General features: G+C 35.8%; 1 protein-coding gene across 2 annotated transcripts in view; it reads left to right on the top strand.

Moving 5' to 3' along the window:
- MTBP (MDM2 binding protein) overlaps positions 1-25,562 on the top strand; it is a 70,204-nt gene that overhangs the window by 28,999 nt on the left and 15,643 nt on the right. The window contains exons 12-16 of one of the 2 annotated variants that reach the window (XM_082601734.1): positions 4,980-5,153; positions 6,344-6,451; positions 15,087-15,242; positions 19,658-19,796; positions 23,548-23,703. In XM_082601734.1, coding sequence (XP_082457860.1) covers positions 4,980-5,153; positions 6,344-6,451; positions 15,087-15,242; positions 19,658-19,796; positions 23,548-23,703 — 733 coding nt within the window. The remainder of the gene's footprint in view (positions 1-4,979; positions 5,154-6,343; positions 6,452-15,086; positions 15,243-19,657; positions 19,797-23,547; positions 23,704-25,562) is intronic. The other variant, XM_082601735.1, reaches the window with a different exon arrangement.

Here is a 25,562-nt window from a genome sequence, read left to right as displayed (position 1 = left end):
TTCATGGTTTTTTGGGAGGATAGTCTTTAACCCACAGTATGTTCATATCTGTGAAAGAAACTTGTAATAAAGTTACAGTAGATTTTTTCTTAGCATATATATGTATATATATATATATATGTACACACACACTATATATATACTGTATATAAACACACACATATATATTATGTATATATCTCAAAACGCTAAGAACTTTTTTTGTGAGCAGAACCTTACATTCCTAAAATCATTATACATTTAAAAACCTCAGCTTTATTGAGTTATAATTCACACACCATACAATTGAACCATTTAAAATACAATTGCATGGTTTTTAGTCTATTATAGGATGGATTACGAGTGTGCAACCATCACCACAATCAATTTGAGGACATTTTCTTCTCCCCAAAAAGCAGCCCCACGCCCATTAGCAGTTACTCCTGATTCCCATCACCTGCTCCTCTTCCCAGCCCATAGACAACACTAATCTATTTCTGTCTGTGTAGATTGCCTGGACACTTCATCTAAGCGTAGTCGTACAGTGTGTCGTCTTTAATGACTGCCTTCTTTCAAGGATAAGATAATATTTTCAGGGTTCATCCACGTTGTATAGTAGTTCATGCCTATCTGTTGCTGAATAATATTTGAGTCATTTGGATATATCACATTTTATTTATTCACACATCAGTTGAAGTGTTTGACAGTTTTGTGCTATTATAAATAATGCTCCTCTAAATACTTGTGTATATATTTTTGTGTGAACATATGCTTAAAATTATTTTGGATATAAACCTAGGAATGGGATTTTGGGGTTGTATATTAACTATATGTTAAACTTCTTGAAGAATTGCTTAAATGTTTTCTAAAGTGGCAGTACCATTTTATATTCCCAGCAGCAATTTACAAGGGTTCCAGTTTCTGTACATCCTCACCAACACCTGTTATTGTCTGTATTTTTGATTATAGTCATCCAAGGGATGTGAAGTGGTATCTCTTTGTGGTCTGAATGTACGTGACCATATCGGCCAATGATGTTAAGAATCTTTCCACTCTTTCCACATACTTATTGGCCATTTGTATATTCTATGAAGGAATGTCTATTCAGATTCTTTACCCACTTTTTGAGTTATTTGTCTCTTTGTTATGAGTTGTAGGAGTTATTTATATATTCTAGATACAAATCCCTTATAAAATACGTGATTTACAAAAACTTTCCCTTCTTTCATGGGTTGACTTTTTTTTAATTGCTACTATTGAGCAATTAGAATACTTTAGGCAGTGATCTAAGCACTTTCCATGCAGCGTCTCACATTTAATCCTAACAGCAGCCTTGTCATATGGATACTTTTTTTTAAATTAATAAACTTAATTTTTTAGAGCAGTTTTAGGTGCACAGCAAAACTGAGTGGAGAGTACAGAGAATTTCCATATAGACCATGTCCCCACACACATATAACCTCCCCCCTTATCAACCTCACACATCAGAGTGGTACATTTGTTACAATTGATGAGCCTACATTGACACACTTATCACCCAAAGTCCATAGTGGATTGACTTTTCATTCTCTTGATGATGTGCTTTGAAGCACAAAGATGCTTAATTTTCATGAAATCCAATTTTCTATTTCTTTTTTTTGTTGTTGTTGCTTGTACTTCGGGTCTCATTTTTAATAGATGATTGCCTAATCTAGGGTCATGAAGACTTATGCCTTTGTCTGTTTTCTTCCAAGAATTTTAAAGTTTTACCTCTTACATTTACATCTATGATCCATTTTGAATGATTTTTTTAATATATTGGGAGGTAGGGGGTAAGGGTCCAACTTCATTCTTTTGCATATGGATGTCCAGTTATTCCAAGACCAGTTTTGAAAAGACTGTTCTTTCTCCATCAAATTGTCTTGGCACCTTTATTGAAAACCATTTGACTGTAAATGTGAGGACATATTTCTGGACTCTCAGTTCTATTCTATTAATCTGTATGTCTGTCCTTATACCAGTGCCTCCCTGTCTTGATTACTGTAGCTTCATAGTAAGTTCCCACACTGAGAAGTATGAATCCTTTTTCACTCTTTGCCCTTACTACACACTGACATTCTTTTCATTTCCTTTACATTCTTCCTCATTTCTCATTTTCTTCTCAGTCCTCCCAGAATGATCATATAGTAATTTTAGATTAATGCTCATTGTTTTAATTATTATGATGATGTAATCACTATTCACAGTTGAGCCATGTACTATATTTTATTTTTCTTTCCTGTACAATATTTTGTTTTACCTAGAGTTAATGATTTTTTAAAAAAATTCAATCACAAAGCCTTCCTCTAGTTGTGAAACTCCTTTCAGTACATTAAAGCATATTAACTATCCTATCAATCATGTATATGTAAGAAATCTCTTCTGGATCTTTATGACCTGCCTAATCTAGACTGGTTGGTTTTACTTTCCAGATTTGTTCCATAGCTTTTGGATCTAAGACTCTTTTCATCATAGAAATTTTGTTTGCCTTTCTTTGTTGGTTCCTGGGATCCTTTAATCTTCCTGTTTTTTTCATTTTCCCATTTTGGTGGAGCACATTCTCTAAAATCATCCTGAGAAAAGGTGCATAGGAGGGAAGGTGCATAGGAGGGGAATTTTTGAGACCCTCTATGCCTAGAAAAGTTTTTATTCTACCATCTCATTTTAATATAGCATTCTAGGTTGGAGAATATTTTTCCAGTGGAATTTTGAAGGCATTGTTCCCATTGTTCCCAATTGTCCCATTGTTTTCTAGCTTTTAGTGTGGTTACCTAGAAGTCTTGTGCTGTTCTCATTTTTCATTTTTTAAATAAGAAACCTAAGTTTTCTCTGGTATTTGGTAGAATATACTTGTTGTACTTAGTCTTCTGAATTTTCATGGTGATGCACCTTGGTGGGTCTATTTTTATTTTTGGTATGTCTATTTTATTCTAGCATGCCTGGAAGCTTGTCTTTTTATTGGGAAAAAAATTATTATTATTATTTTTGGCTGTGCTGCACAGCTTGCAGAATCTTAGTTCCCCAACCAGGGATTGAACCCTGGCCCCCAGCAGTGAAAGTGCCGAGTCCTAACCCCTGGACTGCCAGGGTATTCCCAGGAAAAATGTTCTTATAATTATTTTATTGATAATTTCCTTCCCTCCATTTTTTTATGTTCTCTCTTCTAATATTCCTGTTTGAATGTTGTTCCTCCTGGTTTGTGTGGGTCTCTCTTCCTATTTTCCATTTCTTTGACTTTTTACTCTACTTTCTGATAGATTCACTCAACTTTATGTGCTAACCTTTTAGTTGAAATATATATTTCTGCTTTCTTAATTTCCATGAGCTCTTTCTTATTTAATGTTCTTTTCTTACAATTTCCTGTTCTTATTTAATGGATGCAATATAGTCTCTTCTCTGAGGATTTTAGTGCCTGATTTGTTTGTTGTTTGCTTTTGTTTTATGATTTCTTTTTACTGTATATTCTTTGCTTCCCTACAAGTCACTTTGTTTCTGTTTGCTTGCTTTGTCATATGGTTTTCATACTAGAGACTTTCCCTGATGTCCCATAATGTTTGGCTGCCTGTTCATATTTAAGAGGGAGTATGAGAAAGCTGATTGGAAAATTTGAGTGCATGTTTGGAGCTTGTTGACTTTGATCTTCATTTTAGGGTGATCTCACTGAGACATTAGGCAATCCCAAGGTTGGAATTCTTTGGTCCTTCCCCTAGTACTGACCGTATTTCTAAAAGAAGGCTCAATTCTGCTATCTGGCTTCCAAAATGGTGGAAGTTATGTAGGTGAAGAAAGGTAAAGGGCCTCAATATTCACTGTACAAACATTCACTTAATGCAGTGATATTCAACTCCAACCCTAAGCTCTGTCTTATATCTCCCAGGCCAGAGGCATTTTGTTTTACTTTCTCCAGAGAATAACCACTAGTCTTCTGGGCTGTGGAGAGGACAGTCATTTACCTGAAAAGAATAAGAAGGGGTCAGGAGCCAAACTGCTTCTCAGATAGACTTTCAACCTATTTTCCTATTTCACCTTCATTTTGTTTGCAGTGCCATCCCAGAGTCTTTCGTCAGGGGTTATATTATAAATTTTGTTGCTTCCAAGCTTTCCCTGTTGTTTTTCTCAGCTTCCTTAACAATTGAGAGTCTGAGGTCTGTTACCAATTGTTCATCTGCTTTCCTGCTTTCAAGGTTTAGTTGCTATTGTCTCTTCTCTCAGATATTGGTTCTTGTAGTTTTATGCTATTTTTAAACTTATTCTCATTTCATGGAATTTCAGGAGATAATGAAAATAAATGCTTAATGTCCAATTCACCATCTTCAACAAAAGGGATTCTACTTCTATTTTTAGTCTCAAAGGCTTCACAGTTTTTCCTCAACCTTCACTATAACCCTCACTTGATTTGTTTTTAAAATGCACTAGACTGTCTTAACTGACCTTCACATTACTGTCAAGCCAGATTAATGAATGCTCCCCAATCCTCCTGTAAAATACATTACGGATGCACACTGCAGGGACCAAAAAGCTACCCTTGAGTATATCTGTACACTTCTGCTCCCACCAGTTGAGCTGTGTGTGCTTGCAGGCGTCAGTTTATTCCACTTTAAAGAAAGAGAAGCTGGAAATAGTAGTTGATACATTACGGGTGTGGATATATAGGAAAGACATAATGGAATGCTAATGAGCCACATCAAAAGTTAATGAATGAGTACATATAGTTTTAACTTAAAGTAAAATATATATGTAAATTTTACTTTACATTAATTTAAAGTAAAATGTATATGCTTTGTGAGTATCATTTTTGTTATGATTCTCTGCTTTAACAGGTTCCTCAGTTAAATGAACAACTACTGCCCCAAATGTATTGGGTAACACCTTGTTTTGAAATAGCATAGACGTGTCATTATATCCTATGAATCAAATGTATGATTCTGCCATGTTGCCTGCTGAATTTTCACATACTTAACAAAATAATTGTTTTTGTTTAGTTCCGGACGTTGAAGTGAAAGGAGAGAGTTCTAGCTATTATCTCTTGTTACAAGGTAATGGCAACAGAAAGTGTAAAGCCACATTGATTCACTCAGCCAACCAAATCAATGGCTCATTTGCACTCAGTTTAATCCATGGAAAGATGAAAGCAAAGACAGAAGAAACCAAACTGAGTAAGTGTTAACTTTAGGTGGAAAACAAAACATTTTTACATTTCTTTGTGTACATACTTAACTTTTAATGAACTTATTGTCTCCAAACTCCATTTCACTTTCAGTAAATTTACTTTTATTTTAAATATTTTATAACATATTTGGACAGTTTAGAGGGCAGAGAATTAATCCCTTATACATTTTACTTAGTAAAATTTAGTAGGTCAGCCTTCAATTCCAAATAGGAAAATTTTTAGTGTTTTCCACTTTAAACACGTATTATTTTTCTAGAATTTATTTCTTATTTTCACTTACTTTCTCTCAAGCATCTCGTTCTATTTTATTGCCCATCTTTTTATTTTTCTCTCCAAGCTCCACGCTTTGGTTACCTATCACTGTATGACAAACTACCCCAAATGTAGCTTAATAATGATGATTTACTATAATGTCTCATAGTCCTGTAGGTTGACTGGGCTCAGCTGGATGTTTCTGTTTTGAAGATCCACATATGACTGCAGTCACACACAGCTGGGGCTTCAGTCATTTTGAAGACTTAACAGGGCTTGGTGTGTAAGATGGCTCTTTACCCACATGTGTGGTGCCTGGGTTAGGATGGCTGGAACAGATGCAAGCTGACTTCCTCTTCACGTGTCCTGTCCTCCTGGCCAACATGGGCTTCCTCACAACATGGTCTCTGGGGAGTCTGATTCCGTCTATGGTTGCTAATTGCTCTTAGAGCAGTTGTTCTAAGAAGCTATAAGGCTTCCTGTGACCTAGCCATTCATTGTCACTTTTTCCACACCTTATTAGTTACGTGAGGCCAACCTAGATTCACTGTGGAAGGACTGTGTGGCGAATGAGTGGCAGGAAGTGTGATTCACTGGGAGGCCATCTTTGGAGACCAGCTCCCATACTCTGTCTGTGTTTTGTGTAAGAGTTTCAATAGCCAAGCAGGTAGAAGAAAAGGTGGTGGAAGGAATTCTATTCTGCTACCTAAATTCTCTCAATTTAAGAAGCAAGTCAAAGTTTAAAATGCAGAATAATTTAGTACACTTATTTTCTGCTGCTCAGTTATTATTATTTACTTTGAAATATGCAAGGTCAAGAAAGATGAGTAATTGACTTTTAATTATGTTATAACATTTCTTGAGGACTGAATATTAATTTTTGTTACAAATCATCTTTAATACTGACTTTTTTCTGTTTTTCAGGCTTTCCTCTTGACCTCTTGTCACTTCCAAATTTCTCTGGGGAGCAACTTATACAGAGAGAGAAACAGTTAGCTAATGTTCAGGCTTTGGCTTTGAAAGAATGTCTGAGTAAGTAATGATTGGTGCATTTGATTCTGGTGTAGGAGTTTTGACTTGTTCAGACCTAAGGCATTGTTATTTTGTCACTTTTTCTTATACACTTTGTCTTTTAGATATGATATTCATTTGTAGAACTATTTATTTATTTTGGTTACACTGAGTCTTAGTTGCGGCTTTCCGGCTCCTTAGTTGTGGCATGTGGGTTCCTTAGTTGCAGCACGCAGGCTCCTTAGTTGCAGCATGCAGTCTCCTTAGTTGTGGCATGTGGACTCTTAGTTGCAGCATGCATGCGGGAATCTAGTTGCCCCACCAGGGATTGAACCTGGGCCCCCTGCATTGGGAGTGTGGAGTCTTAACCACTGCACCACCAGGGAAGTCCCTGTAGAGCTATTCTTGATAGAGGTGATGTAGGATAGAAAAGGTCTGTAACTTCTTTCCCACCAGATTCAGTATATTGCTATTGTACATTGCTTTTAACATTTATAATAATATTTATCCAGGAAAATTTTGTTTCTCATTATTTTTAACTGTATGCTAGAAAAGATACCTAAGTTTTATTATTCTGGTTAATGTAGTAATTTTTACAAAATTTCTCTTTATATCTTTTTGGCTATACAGGATGATAGAGACTGCAAATAGAAGAAAATACAAATCTAGAGAAATTAATATGTTAACGTGAGCATTGATTCTTAGACTTTAATCATAACTAAGCACATTTCACATACTGAGTGAAGTTGGCATTATGGATTTTTCTTTATTCAAGAAATTGACACTTTTTTAAGGGTCATTATTTAAGGTTTTTCCTGTATTACTAAATGTTAACTTGGTTATCAGTCTTAATATTGTTTTTATAAATAATCATTCATTAGTACCTGATCTGGACTTATTTTAAGCTAATTGATATAGAATTTCTAGGAAAGTAATTCAAATTGTGAGGCCTCATTAGTTGCATATAGAAAAAATGATTATTAAGTGGATATATTATAAAATGAAAAATATCACTCTTTTCTTTTCTTTTTTTTTTTTTTTTGTGGTATGCGGGCCTCTCGCTATTGTGGTCTCTCCTGTTGCAGAGCGCAGGCTCTGGACATGCAGGCCTAGCGGCCATGGCTCACGGGCCCAGCCGCTCCACGGCATGTAGGATCTTCCCGGACCGGGGCACGAACCCACGTCCCCTGCGTTGGCAGGCGGACTCTCAACCACTGCGCCACCAGGGAAGCCCCACTCTTTTCTTTAAAAGCATTTTAAAAATACCTTGGATTCAGTATTTTGTTTTATTCAATGGAAAATAATTTTAGAATACTTGGTCTTGATTATTCATATAAGAATTATCTACTTTTTCAATTGTACAAAGGTAATTGTGTAGTCTTAAACTCCTTGAACCACTTTTTTTTAACTATGAAAATGATATTAGCTCAAGGAAAATATAATTAGGAAAGGCAAATTAGTTTTAATAAAAGGTACTACATACTAACCCAAGGGAAAAAAAGTAAAAATAAAGTTACCATATGATCCGGCAATCTGACTCTTGAGCATATATCTGGAAAAGGTGGAAACTGAAGGGGGAGAGGGAGGGGATATAGGTACACATAGAGCTGATTCACTGCATTGTACAGCAGAAACTAGCACAACACGGTAAAGCTGTTTTACTAGAATCAGAAAAAAAAAAAAGATACGTGTACCCCAACGTTCATAGCAGCACTATTTACAATAGCTAAGACATGGAAGCAACCTAAATGTCCATCAGCAGATGAATGGATAAAGAGGATGTGGAATATTACTCAACAATAAAAAAGAATTAAATAACACCATTTGCAGTAACACGGATGGACCTAGAGATTGTCACACTAAGTGAAGTAAGTCAGACAGGGAAAGATAAATACCATATCACTTACATGTGGAATCTAAAAGAATGATACAAGTGAACTTATTTCCAAAACAGAAAGACTCACCGACATAGAAAACAAACTTACGGTTATCAAAGAAGACCGTGGGGTGGGAGGTGGGGGTAGTGGGGGGTGGATAAGTTAGGAGTGTGGGTTAGCAAATATAGACTACGCTACATAAAACAGGTAAACAACAAGGCCCTGCTGTAGAGCACAGGGAGCTATATTCAGTACCTTGTAATAACCTGTAATGGAAAAGAATCTGAAAAAGAATATATATATATATATATATATTTATATGTATATATCTGAATCACTTTGCTGTACACCTGAAACTAACACAACAGTGTAAATCAACTATACTTCAATTAAAAAGAAAAAAAGGAAAAAAATGCTGAAATACTAGTATTTTTGTGGATAAAACTCCTTTATTTCTAACATCTGCTAGCTTAGTGTTATTCACTTCTTGACATTGTGCTAGCCCTGCTAAACACCTCTTTAGGCTTTGATTCTTTGCCATAAGCCTCTGGCAGCTCTTTAAACTAAGTTCCTTCAACATCTCCCCTCTCTTTCATCTTCACCTCTCTTCCTTACCCTTCCAACCAGAAAAACTGTGAGAGTGGAAGAATGGGCAGCTATCTGAAGCTGGTGTATCTCTCCTTTGGGTAAGAAGAGTTAAGCCCAGTAAGGCCATCCCTCCTGCTTGGTTGGGAAGGGAAATATAATTATAATTAGGTTGTTGCCTAGTAGCTGCCTACAGGTGTGATTGGAAGCTCTGCTGGGGGGGGGGGTGGGCGGGGAAGAAAGTGCTAAATAAATGCTGAAAATGTAGAAGTTACCAGCATCTGAGCTGTAACACAGGCAGAAGCTGTAAGGATGCCACAGCACTGGGCAAGGGCAAGTAGGGGGCCTGAAGTTGAAGGAAGCCTCAGAGCTAATAATAGCTGCTGGAGACATCAGCTCTGGGGGTATCCATGCACTGGCCAGTTTGTAATCTAGAGCATTAGATCTTGATTAAGATTAATGATCCAGTTAATCTATTTACTGTGGAATTATTTGTTTAACCAATCTCTCCTCTACCCAGAGAGTTAATAATGAATTGAAAATCTGGGGACAAAGATGCATCTGTTCAGATTTCAAGTATCTCTAAAGACAGAGGAGAATGACAACAAAATGAAGTTTCCAGTGTAAGACTATCTTAGTGTCTATGTCAGTGATTTTCAAAGAAATGAATATAAATATAAAAGTATTTAAATCAATACAGTTAATTTATACATGATGAAAACTGATACAATAGGAAGAGTTTTCTTTGGGAAAAAAATTAACATTTCAATATCAATACAGATTGTAGTCTTTGCTGGAAAACAAAAAGTTGTTCAAATTTTTTTTCAAAATTATCAATAAGATATGGAGTAAACTTATTTTTATCTCCCCCACTATTTATCTGAGTATACTGCATCAGAACAAGCAACTGGAAAAATCTGCATGAAAATTTACTCACATTAATGAGGTACTCTGTTTTTTAAAATCACACAAAAATCAAATAAAATTTGTTAGCGTTTTATTTTTTAGAATAATTTATTTTTATTCTATTCTTAAAATTTATATTTAATTTTTATTTGTTTATATGTTTTATTGTAGTATAGTTGCTTTACAATGTTGTGTTAGTTTATACTGTACAGCAAAGTGAATCAGCTATATGTATACATATATACCCTCTTTTTTGGATTTCTTTCTCATTTAGGTCACGACAGAACACTGAGTAGAGTTCCCTGTGCTGTACAGTAGGTTCTCATTAGTTATCTGTTTTATACATAGTATCAATAGTGTATATATGTCAATCCCAATCTCCCAATTCATCCCCCCACACTTCCCCCTTGGTATCCATATGTTTGTTCTCCTCTTCTGTGTCACTGTTTCTGCTTTGTAAATAAGATCGTCTATACCAATTTTATCAGATTCCACATGTATGGATTAATATACGATATTTGTTTTTCTCTTTCTGACTTCACTCTGTATGACAGTCTCTAGGTCCATCCATGTCTCTACAGATAACCCAGTTTCATTCCTTTTTATGACTGAGTAATATTCCATTGTATATGTACCACATCTTCTTTATCCATTCCTCTGTTGATGGACATTGAGGTTGCTTCCATGTCCTGGCTATTGTAATAGTGCTGTAATGAACATTGGGGTCCATGTGTCTTTTCAAATTGTTTTTCTCTGGATATATGCTGAGGAGTGGGATTGCTAGATCATATGATATCTCTATTTTTAGTTTTCTAAGGAACCTCCATACTATAGCTAGATATAGATGTATAGATATTTAGATATAAACATTTAGAATGATATATAAATTCTATAATTTATGTTTTACCTGATCTTTATAATTTATAAATTTTGTGTTTAGAAATATTCAGTATCTTGTTTCACTGATTTTTAAAGAAAAGGTTTAAGAATGCTGAACAATTTTTAAATAAAAAACTGTTCAGTGTGATACAAAACAAATACCAAAATAGCAGTATTGTCATTTTGCTCCAGGATTGTGGTCTCTACTCTGAGTTCCCCACATCTTTTTTAAATTTATAGAACCCAGTGCAGCCCTGATTGGTGGTCAATCTGCTGATACTTTTAGATATTTACACTCTATTTTTGTTGTCCTGAGTTATTACTAGCTTTCTTAGGAATAGCATTCTTTTGCTAATTCATTTTTAGACTTTAGCCCAGTACTTTTCTCCCAAATCTTTATCTGCCACTTGTGTTGCAGACTCACTTGTGTAGAGATTATTTTTCACCTAGGTAAATTATCCTGCTCATAACCCTATTAAACCTTATCTGTTTTCTCTCTCTATTGCCCAGTCATCCAGGTCAATAGGAAGTCATATCCTGCTCTTCAGATTGCCTGTTACTGTAATATAATTGACAGTTTTAATAAGCATAGATCAGGTTCATTATTTAAGTATATTTTTAGCATTAATAAAAATGTGGGGCTAATTTCTGTAGCACATTATTTAGTGTGCATCTTTCAGATGAAAGCAAATCATTGACAACTTTTCATTTTAGACGGCTCCCAGAAGATGGTAAGAAAATAAAAAGCTTCAATTGAAGCTTCATCTTCACTAAGAAAATGTAATAAAAACAGCATATATTACAACTCTTACTTTACCATTACTAATGTTCTTGACTGCAGAAATCATGTGTTACTTATTTTGGATCAGAACTGGATTGAGCCTGGCAATATCCAGGTTGGTGAGGTGGGATTTTACAGAGGTGTCCAGCTATTCCCTTGTATTATTTATGTGCCAGCCTCACACAGTGTTGATGGAATATGCTTTAATCCTCTGTATCTAAGGGCACAGCACAGTGCTTTGCAGACAGTACATACTCAATAAATACTTGTTGAATTGAATTCTGTACAAATTTATAGTTCACTATTTTATTATAGAAGAAAACATTATTAGTTCAGAAGTGTTTTAAAAATGAAATATTTTTATCAAAGAAGTACATGGGTATAGTTAAAAGTTTCAAATGCTATTGAAAAACCTAAAATGGAAAACAGCAGTGCCCTACCTTCTCCCCATCTTTCTGTCTCTGTCCACAGGCAGCTGCCCTCAGCTCTTCCGGCTGGTTTTCCTTGACCTTTCCTCCAGATTTATGAATAACATATGTATGCTGTTATTTCTTGATTTACCAGTTTTAGACATTATCTTAATGCCTAACTATGGAACTGAATACTTAGCTTTCCCACATCAACTTCCCTTTGCCTTTCCATCCTTTACAGTGAAATCATGAATTGGGGTTAAACTAATGGTTAGTTTTAACATTTCTCCCTCCCTCTTCCTTCCTTCCCTCCCTCTTCCTTGCTTCCCTCCCTCTTCCTTCCTTCCTTCCCTCCTTCCTCCCTCCCTCCCTCCCTTCCTTCCTCCCTTCCTGTCTAACTATCCATCTACCTACCTCCCTATGTACCTATCTATAAGTTTACTGCTGAGTCATGTAGTATATGATGATGGTCACCTCTACTTTCTTGTATAATCTTTTCTTTTTATGGTTGATAATCACCTGATTTTTAATTTGCCCATTCTTCTGTACAGGCAAAATACTGTTATGTTTTCCCAGAGCCGCCAACATTTCTGCCACACATCTATCAGTAAATTTATTGCATGTTCAAACTCAGTAGTTCCTTTTTATTTCTCATAGTTTTTTTTTCTGGAGTGTTTCATATTTTACTGTATTTTAGACAGAATGCTTCCTTAGACCTACTGACATCTTAAGAGACTTCTCTTTCCTCTTCTCTTCTTTTGGAATCTCCTATTTTCTAGACCCCTTGTCCTCCCTTTTTCTCTGAATTCCTCTCTTGTTTGGTTGGAGCATATCTTGCAGTAGCTTCCTGAGTAAAAGTTCATTCATGGGGTATACATTTTTCAAGCTCTTGCATGTCTGAAAATACCTTCACTAGATTGATAATCCATATAGACTTCCAGGTTAAAAATTGTTTACCCTTAGAATTTTGAAGACATTGTCCCATTGTCTTTTTTTTTTTTTTCCTTTGGCCACGTGGCACAGCATGCGGGAGCCCTGACCAAGGATCACACCTGTGTCCCCTGCAGTGGAAAAGCGGAGTCTTAACCACTTGACCACCAGGGAAGTCCCTATCCCATTGTGTTTTATGTTGCTGTGTTCCTGTTGACAAATCTCATACTAGTCTTATCCTTTGAAGTGGCCTATTTTTGGTTTGTTTTTACGCCTTCTAGAACTTTTACCTCCAGAAGCTTTGTCTCTGGAAGCTTTACTCTGAATCATAATGTGTGTATTCCCCTTTCCCCCCTCTCCAATGTATTGAGCTGTGTACGTGATGAGCCATACCAACAGAAGATTCACGTTCTTAAGTCTGAAAATTTTTATCTCTGTCATAATTTTTTCTCCCATTTTCTTTTTTCTTTCTAGAACTCTAATTAGTTATATGTCAGCTTTTTTTGGACAGAATGCCTGCTTTTCCTTCCTGTTTCCATATTATTATCTCTTTGTTCTAGTTTCTGGGGGATGTCTTGCAGCTTTTAAAAATTTGAGCTCTCATGTGCTTAATTTTAAAAAATATTTTCTTGTTCATTGACTTCCTTTATCAGAGCATCCTGTACTTGTTTCATGAGTATAGTATCTTCTCTTATTTTGACGAGAGTATTAATTATGGCAAGTTTTCTTTTGTTCCCTGGAATGTTTTTATTTCTGCTGGGCTCCTTTTTCCTTTTTGCTTGCTTTAGCCTCTCCTTTTCATCCTGGACTTTTTTTTTTAGCTTGGAGGGGCCTAGTAAATAATACCTGTTTCCTCTCCCAAATTTGGAACCAACTGAGAAATAAACTTAAGAAACACACTGATGGAGATAAATTATAGATAAATTACTGAATTGAAGGATATGACTTTTTAGATCTATGGTGGGTTTTCTTCTACATATACCCAGAATTGAATTTAGCCCCTGAATGACAGCCAGAGCAGGACACCTGCAGATCAACCCTGACTGGGCAGGGCCCTCACTGCATTGCAGAGAGTGTGTATCCTAAGAACTTGCTAGCTCAGATGAAAGTTGGAGAGGAAAGGTTTAATCAGAACGTGCCTAGTTTCTTCTCCAGACTAGCTCAGTGAGTGATGGGAGGGAAAGGGGAGCCAGAAGCATTACTGAATCAAAGTCCTTACATGTCTAAACATAAGACCATGTAAATGCAGAGTCCCTTCTCCCCTCAGTACCTTTCTTTAGATGTCTAGTGATTTTTTTTTGTCTGTCCTAAGTGGGAAATTTTATGTCTCACTCTAATGTAATATCTGGCAAACTTCAAGAGTGGTGGAGTAGCTATTCAACATTTTGGTTGTGAGCTCCTATCCTTAATTCCACTGTAATGTCAGTATCAAGCTCTTTTCTCTGGGGGCATTCAGTTTTTGAAAAGGAGAATCCTTTAATCTTTTCAGTGGGGCAGTTGTAGCTGCTAGCTTTCTGGCCCTAGGGTTGGAGTCTGACCTTTCAGGACGTAGACTCTTATTTAATCTCTTAGGTGTAACTCCAGCATCAGTACCACCTTTTAATGTTCCTGACATTCTGCAGTCTGAGACTCCTTTTCTATTCCTACCCCAAAAATGAGAGCAGAGTCATCTGGCTTGAGGGCTGGAGGCTAGATACATCCATGTGTGTCTAGTCTTGTTTTAGCTCAGGACCTTCCTGATACCTCTGCAGGCACCCAACTTAACCCTTCCTCTGCTCTGCAAACTCTCAGTTACCACTCCAGCATTATCTTATCTTCCAAAATTTGTTGAAAACTGTCACTATTTATTGTTTCTTCTTTTGTTGTCCTCTTTTATTCCTCTGTTGTGATTTTAAGTTTTGGGTGGGAGAAGAAATAGATGGAAATGACCAAACCACCACATTTAACTGAAAGCCTTATGGGTTTTATTTTCACATAAACACCAACATAAGGCTGTTCTTCATGCTCTGCAGTGTATTCCTGAAAACTTCCGTAAACCTGCCTTTACCGTTGATCACCTTTTAGTGTTAACAAGTTACTGTATTTCTGTTTATCTCACATAACTGGAAATTCTACCGTTACCTTCAAATGGGACTAAATTGAAAACAGGCCTACCCAGGAATGTTGATTTGCTGGAGAGATTCATTTGTTTGACTTTAGAAAATATTTCCCATAAAAGACTAGTAGATGAGCTCGCAAGGCTTTAAAATGACAATTATTTTTAATCATATTGATTTGTTGTTTTACAGAAAGGAGAAAGTTAGCAAAGCAGCCAGAAGTACTTTCTGTGGATGAACTCAAAAATCTATTAATACTAACAAGGGAATGCTTTTTTGATCATTTTGATGCTATTGTCCCTAAAACAAGTCTAATAGAGACAGACAATACCTCCAATATGTTAAATGGTAAGTTTTCTGTTACTTTAAACATTAGTTCTTTTTTGTGTGTGGCATTTATGATGGTTATTTATTATTAAAACTAATAAAATATATCAGTCAAATAAAAATCTATCATAAATTTTAATAGTGATATATATTTGTATATACAAGTATGTATGTATATATAATAAGCTGTATTTTTCATCATTTAAGCAGTAGAAATTCTCTGATAATTTCTTTCTTTAAGCATGTTCAGTATAATTGTTTCTGAGCAGAGGGAGAAACACTTTAAGGTGATTCCCTTTACAACTGTTACTATGCTACTAGAATGAATGGATTTCTATTAAGCTATGTTTTCATAAGATTAAAAAAAGAAACTACTCAGTAAATTTAATATAGTTAAAACTACCTATAATAAGATGCTCCACATTTGCCATTTATTATAGCAGGAACAGTACCAAACTTCTACTGAGGGAGCAGGCAATAATTTCTATATTAACTTGCATTTCTTTCTATTTTCCTGGTTTCCATTCTTGTGATGAATTTGAATAGAGTGAAGCTTTTCAAGATCTAACAAAGAAGCATTTGAAGATTGCCTGGCATTTTAAAAGTACAGGATAATTTTTTTGTTTTTATTCTGTGAGAATCATTTTTATTCGTACATTAATAAGAAAATGACCAAAGAATCAAGTTAATAATAATGTTTGTTGAGTGCCTTTTCTCTGTTTGATGCCATGAAGGCACACAAAGAAGTAAAAATTTGGGTCCTTGGCTTTCTACAGGCTTATGATCTGTTTGGAAAACAAAATATAAATACAGCATCTAGTGCCATGTTTAAGGGCCCAGGCTTCTGGAGATAGACTGCCAGGGTTTAAATCTCAGCTTTGTCACTTGTTAGCTGTATGCCTTTGGGCAGGTTATTTAACCTCTCCATATCTCTGTTTCCTCATGTTTCAAATGGGGATGATAGTATTACCCAGTTACCAGGGTTATTAGGATTAACTGAGTTGATACATGTAAAACACTTAGAACACAATCAGTGCCAAAAAGTTGTTACCTGTTGTTTGTATTTTCATTATCACTATTTTTAATATCAGTACCAAAGTTAAATAGTGTGTAGTAACCTGAAAGATGTTGGAGACCGTATAAGGTTACTTGTAAGTGCAAGATATGCTCAGTGAGTGAGAGAGCATGGCTTCTTGGTTACAGCATGGGCTCTGGAGCAATACTAACAAGGCTGAATCCCAGCTCTGTACCTTACTCCTGTCTTTTAAATCATCTCTAGATTACTTATAATACCTAATACAATGTAAATAGTTATAAATACAATGTAAATACCAAGTAAATAGTTGCCAGCACACACCAAATTCAAGTTTTGCTTTTTGGAACATTCTGGAATTTTTTTCGCCCAAATATTTTTTATCCATGGTTGCTTGAATCTGTGGATGCGGAACTCATGGATGCAGAGGGTCAACTGTACACCTACATGCAAATTACAGCAAAAGAAGCAGCAAGGGCAATTATATTTCATATTCTGACCCATTATTCGCAACCATGCACAGTAGGAGTTATTAGCAATTGTTAGGGTTATTGGTCTGTTTTTTTTTTTCTTTTTCTTTTTTGTGAAAACTCTAGCATGTGTAACAAATGAGAGTCAGTAAATACCATTTTATTTACTCTTTGCCATAACTTGCTAAAGACTTTCATAATGCCAAATGTGACATCTGAACTCAAAAAACAGTGTCCTTTACCTGGGACTGTTGGGGAACATAAACACTGCATAAATGACTTTTCTGGATAATGCTATAAGATCACAATTTTCTGATTTCAAATACTTTAATAAGAATCTTCTAGTGTATGTTTATAATTCTTGCCCTATTAATAAGCACAATCTACCAATTATAACCTTTTTTGGTGATTCTTTCATATTTTGAAATGTAAGACTATCGTGGCCTGTATTCATTAGCCACATATTGTTATCTGAAATATTACTTTCCTTTTTGTTTGCTGTGATTTGTGATTTTGTAGGGCAGTTTTTTTTTTTTTTTTTTTTTTTTTTTTGCAGTATGCAGGCCTCTCACTGTTGTGGCCTCTCCCATTGCAGAGCACAGATTCCGGATGCGCAAGCTCAGCGGCCATGGCTCATGGGCCCAGCCGCTCGGTGGCATGTGGGATCTTCCCGGACCAGGGCACGAACCTGTGTCCCCTGCGTCGGCAGGCGGACTCTCAACCACTGCGCCACCAGGGAAGCCCTGTAGGGCAGTTTTGAGTCCTTACTTCCCTTTTGTATCACTTCCATTTCTTTGTTTCTCCTGTAAAGTAAAACACTGTTTTAAAATGAAGTGGTAGGGCTTCTCCAGTGGTCCAGTGGCTAAGACTCTGTGCTCCCAATGCAGGGGGCCTGGGTTCGATCCCAGGTCAGGGAACTAGATCCCACATGCCACAATTAAGAGTTAGCATGCTGCAACTAAGACCCAGTGCAGCCAAATGAATAAATATTTTTTTTAAATAAATAAAAATAAATAAATAAAATGAAGCAGTGTATTTGGTTTCTCAGAGGCTCCTTTTGTGCTTTTTGGTTGTCAGCATGGCTTAGTGTCCTGCTTGCCACATAAATAAAATATTGTATTTCATTTTATTGTAAGAATTATATTAAGTTATTCCCCAAAAGACATAATACATATGAATGTTTGCCTCTCCATTGCTTAATGTTTAGCCTGTGTCGCTTATATTTATGTAGATTGTATAGTCAAAGTTAGTAATTAATTATATTGTAATATTTAGGAATAATGTTAACTTTTATTTAAAATGGCTTGTATTCTTTTGTGAACACAGCCTGTAACTGTTCAGAACTGCTAATGATTTTTTTCTTTATACTTTTTTGAAAAGCCATGCCAACATTATAAAGTAGATTATTTCATCATAAAGCTCATTATTCTATAAAATTGTATTTCACCACCCTTATTAAGAAATGGGAAGTGCTATATTTGGATGGTGTTTGGTTGGGGCAGTCCAGTATAGGCATTAAAAATATTTTAAGCTATTTGACTAAATAGTTTAATAAGTAAAGGAAAAATAGTATGCAGTTGGCTTCTGTTTTCATTTATGATTAATTTTTTTCTTTTTTGTTCAAAAATTTCTTACCAAATCATTATCACTTTGTAAGACCCCAAAGTATAAAATGGGTATTTTTGTCAGGGTTGATGGTTAGTCAAATAGCTAATGTCTAGTAATTTTCAGTCAATTTATTAGTGTGTAATAGTTCAAACAATTTAAAACACTAGATAGTTTTTGAATCCAAAATGTAGTACAGTTAGTAATTTTGCCAGTGTTAAAACAGCTGGGATGTACTCGTAATTTATAATGAGACTGAAAGGTGTCCCTGTATGTTTTTGATGAGAATTGCAGTGTTATCAACAATCTCAGTGTTAGTTCATTGCAGCATACTGGCTGGAAAGATAAGCACACCCTTACATATAATATTTTATTAGTGGTAAAATAACATTTAACGTTAGCGATTTACTTGAAAATGTGTATGTTAAGGCATCTTACACTAATACATAGTGAGAATTATTTCTAAAGTAACCTTTACCTGCAAACATCATAAGTTATTTATGGTATTACTGTACTTTTGAGAATGAGGTAATCTCTCTCTCTTTTTTTTTTAATATAAATTTATTTATTTAATTATTTTTTTTTTGGCTGCATTGGGTCTTCGTTGCTGCGTGCAGGCATTCTCTAGTTGCAGCGAGTGGGGGCTACTCTTCGTTGAGGTGTGTGGGCTTCTCATTGCAGTGGCTTCTCTTGTTGCGGAGCACAGCCTATAGGCACACGGGCTTCAGTAGTTGTGGCACGCGGGCTCAGTAGTTGTGGCGCATGGGCTTAGTTGCTCTGCAGCATGTGGGATCTTCCTGGACCAGGGCTCGAACCTGTGTTCCCTGCATTGGCAGGCAGATTCTTAACCACTGCGCCACAAGAGAAGTCCGGTAATCTCTTCTAAAGATATGAATTTCTCAGGATACTGGTGATAATTCCTCTTTGTAGTATGGAAATCACATAATATATCCAGTATATTCTCCACAGAGTTGTCTCCTTTCCATTTAGAACTAATTTCACAAAAATAACAAAGTTATGCTTTCATTCCATATGAGTTTTTACAGGGCTAATTCATCTTCTGAATTCTAGCTCATAACTTTTATTATGAGGAGATAGTAAAATAAAGCTTAATACTGATTTTTTTTTTCATTTCCAAAAAACTTTTCTATGGTATTTTGCACAGTTCAGGCCATCAGAGATATCCTTAATAAATGCCTGAGGTAAGTACTATACAATTAATCCAATTTGCCTTTATACACATGCACATGTGCACACACACACACGATGTATGTATGTATCTACATACATTTTTATATAACAAAATTCAGTATGTTAATACCTTTCAGTACTTACATATTTCTCTTCAGATTCCAATCCAGTGGAACCTATTTCTTCAAGTCTAGTGGAAACCAACCCTCTGGAGTGGCCAGAAAGGCATGTTCTTCAAAATTTGGAAACTTTTGAAAAAGCTAAACAAAAAATGAGGTAATATTTAAGTAGTTCAGTATTTTTTAATGACTTTTTAAATCTTAATCCTTGTATTTATGAGATATTAGTAGTTTATGGTTTTATTATAAAAGAAATATATGCTTACTATAAATCCATAGATAGATAGATAGAACACTACAGAGTAGTGTGTCCACGAAATGCTCTTTTTCTTCTACCTTCTACTTGTACTTTCTAGGTGTACATAATCACAGTTAACATTTTAGTGGATGGCTTTCCAGACCATCTTCCATAGATATACACAGGTATATGAATATGTAAGAAAAATTTAAACAATACAGGAACATGTAAAATGAAGTAAAAGTACTCTTCTTCTTTGAGCTATTTTAAACTCTTCCTGTTTTACATTTTTTATGTTTGTATAGTATCTATTAACTATCTCTAAGAGGCAGAGTTTATTTTTGTTTTGTTTTTGGTTCAATACATAGTCGACACTCAGTACATAATTGTTGAGTGGTAGAATAATGGAATAAAGAGAAGGAATTTGGCTCTCTTGCATTGCCCTCCTCCAACCCACTTCCCCCAAATCACATTTTTATCTTTAGATCCTCTGCTGATAACATTTGTGACTTGCTATAACATTTGTGACTTGCTCTAACAACATTTTGTTCATAGATGTCAACAAATTTATTGAGTACCAACTACGTGTCAGGCTCTCCTCTTAGAGGAGTAACCAGACAAGTAAATATAATACTTATAAATTACTCTATGTGTAATGAATGAAACAAAGGGACTGAAGGAGAGTAATTTTACTTGCTGTGGGCATGGAGAGATGAGGTGGATGGTCAGGGATGGCTCCCTGAGGAGGTACATTGGAGCTGAGACTTAATGGATAAATGGGTGAAGCACATTCAGTCACACAGGACCTTATAGGTTTTCATACAGACTCTGGAGTATATTGTAAGTGCATTGGTAAGCTTTTGATGGATTTTAGACCAAAGAGTGACGTGATCTGATTTTGCAAAATAACTTTTACTCTTTCGTGGCGAATAGATTGTAGGAGGAGGATACTAGGAACAGACAGATCAGTTGGATGGCTTTTTCTGTAGGCTGAGAGATAACTTTGATTTCTAACTAGAGTAGTAGTGGAGAACAAGTTTGGGATATATTTTGGTGCTTAGCTGGGAAAAAAACCTTCCTGTGATGGACTGGATGTGGAGGACAGGGAAAGAGAGGCATCCAAGACAGTTTAGATTTCTGGCTTGAACAGCATGTGAGTGGTGTTCTCACTTACGGTTTGGAGAAGATTGGTGAGAAGTTGGATTAAGGACAGATTTGGGGAGAAAAATCGAGAGTTCTGCTTTAAGGATGCTAAGTTTGCTCTATGGCTTATGCAAGTGGACATGTTAGGTGGATCGGAGGAGAAATCTGGAAGTCAGTTTTGAGTTATCATTAAAAGGGTTTTTCTAAATACATGCTATTGGATGAGATCACTTGGTGAGACCATGTAGGAAAAGGAAAGAGGGCTTAAGACCATTCCTTGAAGGTCTCTAATGTTTATAGGTCAGGAGAAAAATGACAATCTAGAAAGAAGATTGAGAAAAGGACAGGTTACCCATAAAAGAACTTGCATTTCTTGCCCGTGATTATTTATTTTTTTCTAAATGTCTATTTATTTGTTTTTGTTTTTGGTTGTATTGGGTCTTTGTTGCTGTGTGCGGGCTTTCTCTAGTAGTGGTGAGCGGGGGCTGCTCTTCACTGCGGTGCACGGGCTTCTCATTGTCGTGGCTTCTCTTGATGCAGAGCACACGCTCTGGGCGCAGGGGCTTCCGTAGTCGCGGCACATGGGTTCTAGAGCACAGGCTCAGTAGCTGTAGTACACAGGCTCAGTAGTTGTGGCTCGTGGGCTCCAGAGCGCAGGCTCAGTAGTTGTGGCGCACGGGCTTAGTTGCTCCGTGGCATGTGGGCTCTTCCAGGACCAGGGCTCGAACCCATGTCCCCTGCATTGGCAGGCAGGTTCTTAACCACTGCGCCACCAGGAAAACCCACCCGTGAACTTTAGATTGTATATTTTAACTTCCCATTATGAAAGGGGAGGAAATTAACATCTCTACTTCTCTTCACCTTTTATCCTTCTTCTTCCTCTGGCACCTTATGTTATTTGCAATAGACAATTTTTTTTTCTTGAAGTCATTTTTCTTGCACCTCTTTAACTTGCTACTCTGATTTGGACTGACCCTTTCTACCTGCACAACTGTTATCCTGGTATTTCTTTTGAATACATTTCTAGATTAGAACTGCATTTTCTTGGATCTCGTATCTTAATGAGAAGTCTGATGCGACATGGATTTTTGTTCCTTAATAGGTATTTTACCCTGTCTGGAACTTTTAGAATTTTCTATTTTCCATAATGTTCTGAAATTACATGAGGCCATCATGCTGTGAACTATTCTGGTCTCAAGCCTTTTGTCTTTTTTTCAGCTCTGGGAGAAGTGAGAATTCTACCATTGAACCACCAATGCCTTACGACTATGGGAAATATTCTTCTATTATTTCTTTAATAGTATTCTTCCTTCTGTTTTCTTTTTTATTCTTTCTTCTCTGTAATATCTGTTTTAACTAATTTTAGATGTCCTGGATTGATCTTTCATTCAAATTTGATTCTTCTCTCAGTAATCCATCTCTTCATCTTTTCTGCTCTACATCCTAGGATATTTCCTTGACCTTTACTTTCATCTTTTCTATTAAATTTTTGGCAGCCATTTAAAAAATTCCTAATAATTCTTTTTTGTTATCTACCCTATTTTTTTTCATAGCTACCTGTTCTTTTAATAATGAGAATTGAGAAGATACTATAAGGATATTAATTGGAATTTTCTTTTACCTTGTTTTATCTGTTCCTTAAATGATCCTTTCAATCTGTTTTATTTGCTCCTCTGGTGTTTTTCTCTTAGGTGTAGTTCTTTAGTGTCTGGTGGCCCTTGATTTTTCATAGCTAAGAATTTAGTACTAGGCTATATTATATTGGTAGTTGCATACATTTTCTCTCTATGTGTAGTCCTGTTCCCTACCTGCTCACACCTGAATTAATGCTGGGGGAGGGGAGATATAGGGCACCCGGGGGTATCAAAAGGCAGGTAGCCTTGGTCCTTTACCCATAACTAAAATAAGGGGGCTTTATTCTGGGGGCTCCACCACTAACAGTAGGACAGGCACATAGTTCTGGATTTCATAGTTTCGGTTTTTGACTTGGAGGTAAAAGCGTCTGGATAAGATGTGGTGTGGGAGGGTCGTACTAGAACAAGAGTTCTGGTAGAGTTCTGAAAATATGTCACCTGATTTCTGCCCATTGCCATTCCAAGCTCAAGTTTAGAGTCCCTCTGTGGCTTTGTGGGATGGAAAAAAGAAGACATGTTCTACCTTTTTTGTAGGTTTCTCTCTAATTCTTGTTGAGGCTCTTGTTCTAGTTTATTCCTAGGCCCGTGAGCCATGGCCACTGAGCCTGCGCGTCCAGAGCCTGTGCTCCTCAACGGGAGAGGCCACAACAGTTTATTTTAGTTAAGTAGTAGCATTGTTGACATGGTAACTGCAAGTTTTACTGTGACCTACAGATTTTTAAAAATATACTTTGATACTAAGTGATTTGCAGTGACTTTATTTTCTTTCTTAAATGTGTAGATCTTCAATTTTTTTGTGTGTATTTTTCTGGTTTCTGCTCATAGCAGCTTTTCCTGACCATGGTGAATTCTAATCCACTTTTAATAAATCTACATAACATTTTTTTTCTCAGAACTGGTTCATTACCTCGTTCATCTGAACAGTTACTGGGACACAAAGAGGGTCCACGGGATTCAGTCACATTATTGGATGCTAAAGAATTGCTGAAATTCTTTACCTCAGATGGATTACCAATTGGAGATCTTCAACCTTTACAGATTCAAAAAGGGTAAATTATAAACTTACAATTTCAACTAATTTTTAAGGAATCATTTAAAAAACACATTGCATCTCATTTCTCCAGTTAATTGATGCTCTGTGACACTTTGACAAATTCTACAAGTTTGAGCCCAGCATTTATCAATTGGCCTTAATCCTCACATTTTACCTTCGCCAAATGTCCTGCTGTTTTGTAGTATTGAATATAAGGGAAACAGGAATAATAAAAGCAACCTCAGCATATTTCTCTTAGAAATCAGCTTTTACTTTGTATACAGATGGCAATACTTTTTAAGAAAAAATTGTAATTTGACTTGCAAATATTTTTTAAAATTCTCTTTTCTGTATCATTCTCTAGTTTTGGTTTTGCCACTACTTACCGTGACACTGTCAGTTATGTCTAATAGCAAAAAGGACAGCCTTTCAACTGAAGAGAATGGGGAAGTGTAATAAAAATGCTTTCAAAACTATACCATTACCAAGGAAGAACTCAGTGTCTACATGAATAATTTACAACTAATTTGACTTCCAAGACAACTTCCACTAAGTTACTAATTAATTCTGGATGTTACTGAAGTTTACTTAATTACAGATAAAATTATGGCATCATATACTTGTGAGATTTGAATAATTTGTTCACTACCCCAATTTCTTTTTTCTAATCCGTTATTCTGAGAACCTTCCAAAGGACTTTAAAAATTTTAGAACATTTTGATTACTTTTTCAAAGCTTGTTTTGGCAAATATTGAATTTAAGGGTTAATTTTGGAAAGGATTTATTTGAAGATAGTTATCTCTCAAAACTAATGTTAGAGCATATTGCCTTCATGTGTGTGTTCACTAAAGAGAGAGAGATGGGGAGCAACTTTGAAAACATGAGGATCTTAATAATTTGGAGTCTTAATGACTTAATGATCTTAATGACAAAAATAGTGTGATTTTAGAGTAATTTTCTTTTTCTCATAGCTTTGAGAGATTGATAATCTTTTTTTGTGGGAGTCAAGAAAGGGAAGAACTATGTACACATTTTCATCTGTTTAGTTATTGGATTACTGTCCTTCCAAATCATTAAGCGTGAACTGGCAGAGTCAGATGGGTTTGCCAAAACTGATTATGTAGGTTGTACTCTTTTTGACCAGAATGTCTTTCTAGCTGCAATGTCTAGGGGAGATGCTATTAATTCTTTCTGTAGTTTACCAGTGATTTATTTAGGGAAGTTTGCTATAATTCCTTGATGTTAGTAAAGAACTGTGTCATTATCAAATATATCTTCTATTAAAATGAAAGTTGAAGGATGAGCTTTCATGGTAATGAATCAAGGACCTGCAGACTTTTATTAAATGTCTACCCATGCAAGGAACCACCCGAAATGCAATATTAAGTTAAACAAAGTACAGGGGTGACTCCTATATATACACTAGAGGAATATTAAACATTGACAAAATGCATATGTATTACAGTGTTTCCTTTAGAAAGAACAAGGTGTGAGTAAAATTAAACAAAGATAGATAGAGCTGCTGAGAGAGATTAAAATAAGAAATGGAAGACAACATGGCAAAGGAAAGAAGTAAAATGCTAGGTACCTAAATAGTTCTATATTACAAAATTATTCACTTTAATAATTAGTCATCAAAATACTGGGATCAGTGCAATTTATTCATGTTACTTTATTCAGAACTGTTTAAATGGATGCATTGAATATAAATTCTGGTTTTTGGGATTCATTAACTTGCATATGTCTTAGATTTTAATGTAATAATTTCAAGTGCTTATCTTAGTACTCGAGATAATTTTTAATTTTTGGTGGCATATGGGCAGTTTTCATTACTAAAGCCAAGGGGGGAAAATGTGATGGCCAATTTATTCATGG

This window comes from Mesoplodon mirus (assembly GCF_964341445.2).
Source record: "Mesoplodon mirus genome assembly, chromosome: 16".
In the NCBI taxonomy this organism is placed as follows: domain Eukaryota; kingdom Metazoa; phylum Chordata; class Mammalia; order Artiodactyla; family Ziphiidae; genus Mesoplodon; species Mesoplodon mirus.
The sequence above is the reverse complement of the archived record's forward strand: the minus strand, read 5'-3'. Positions and strand labels throughout refer to the sequence as shown.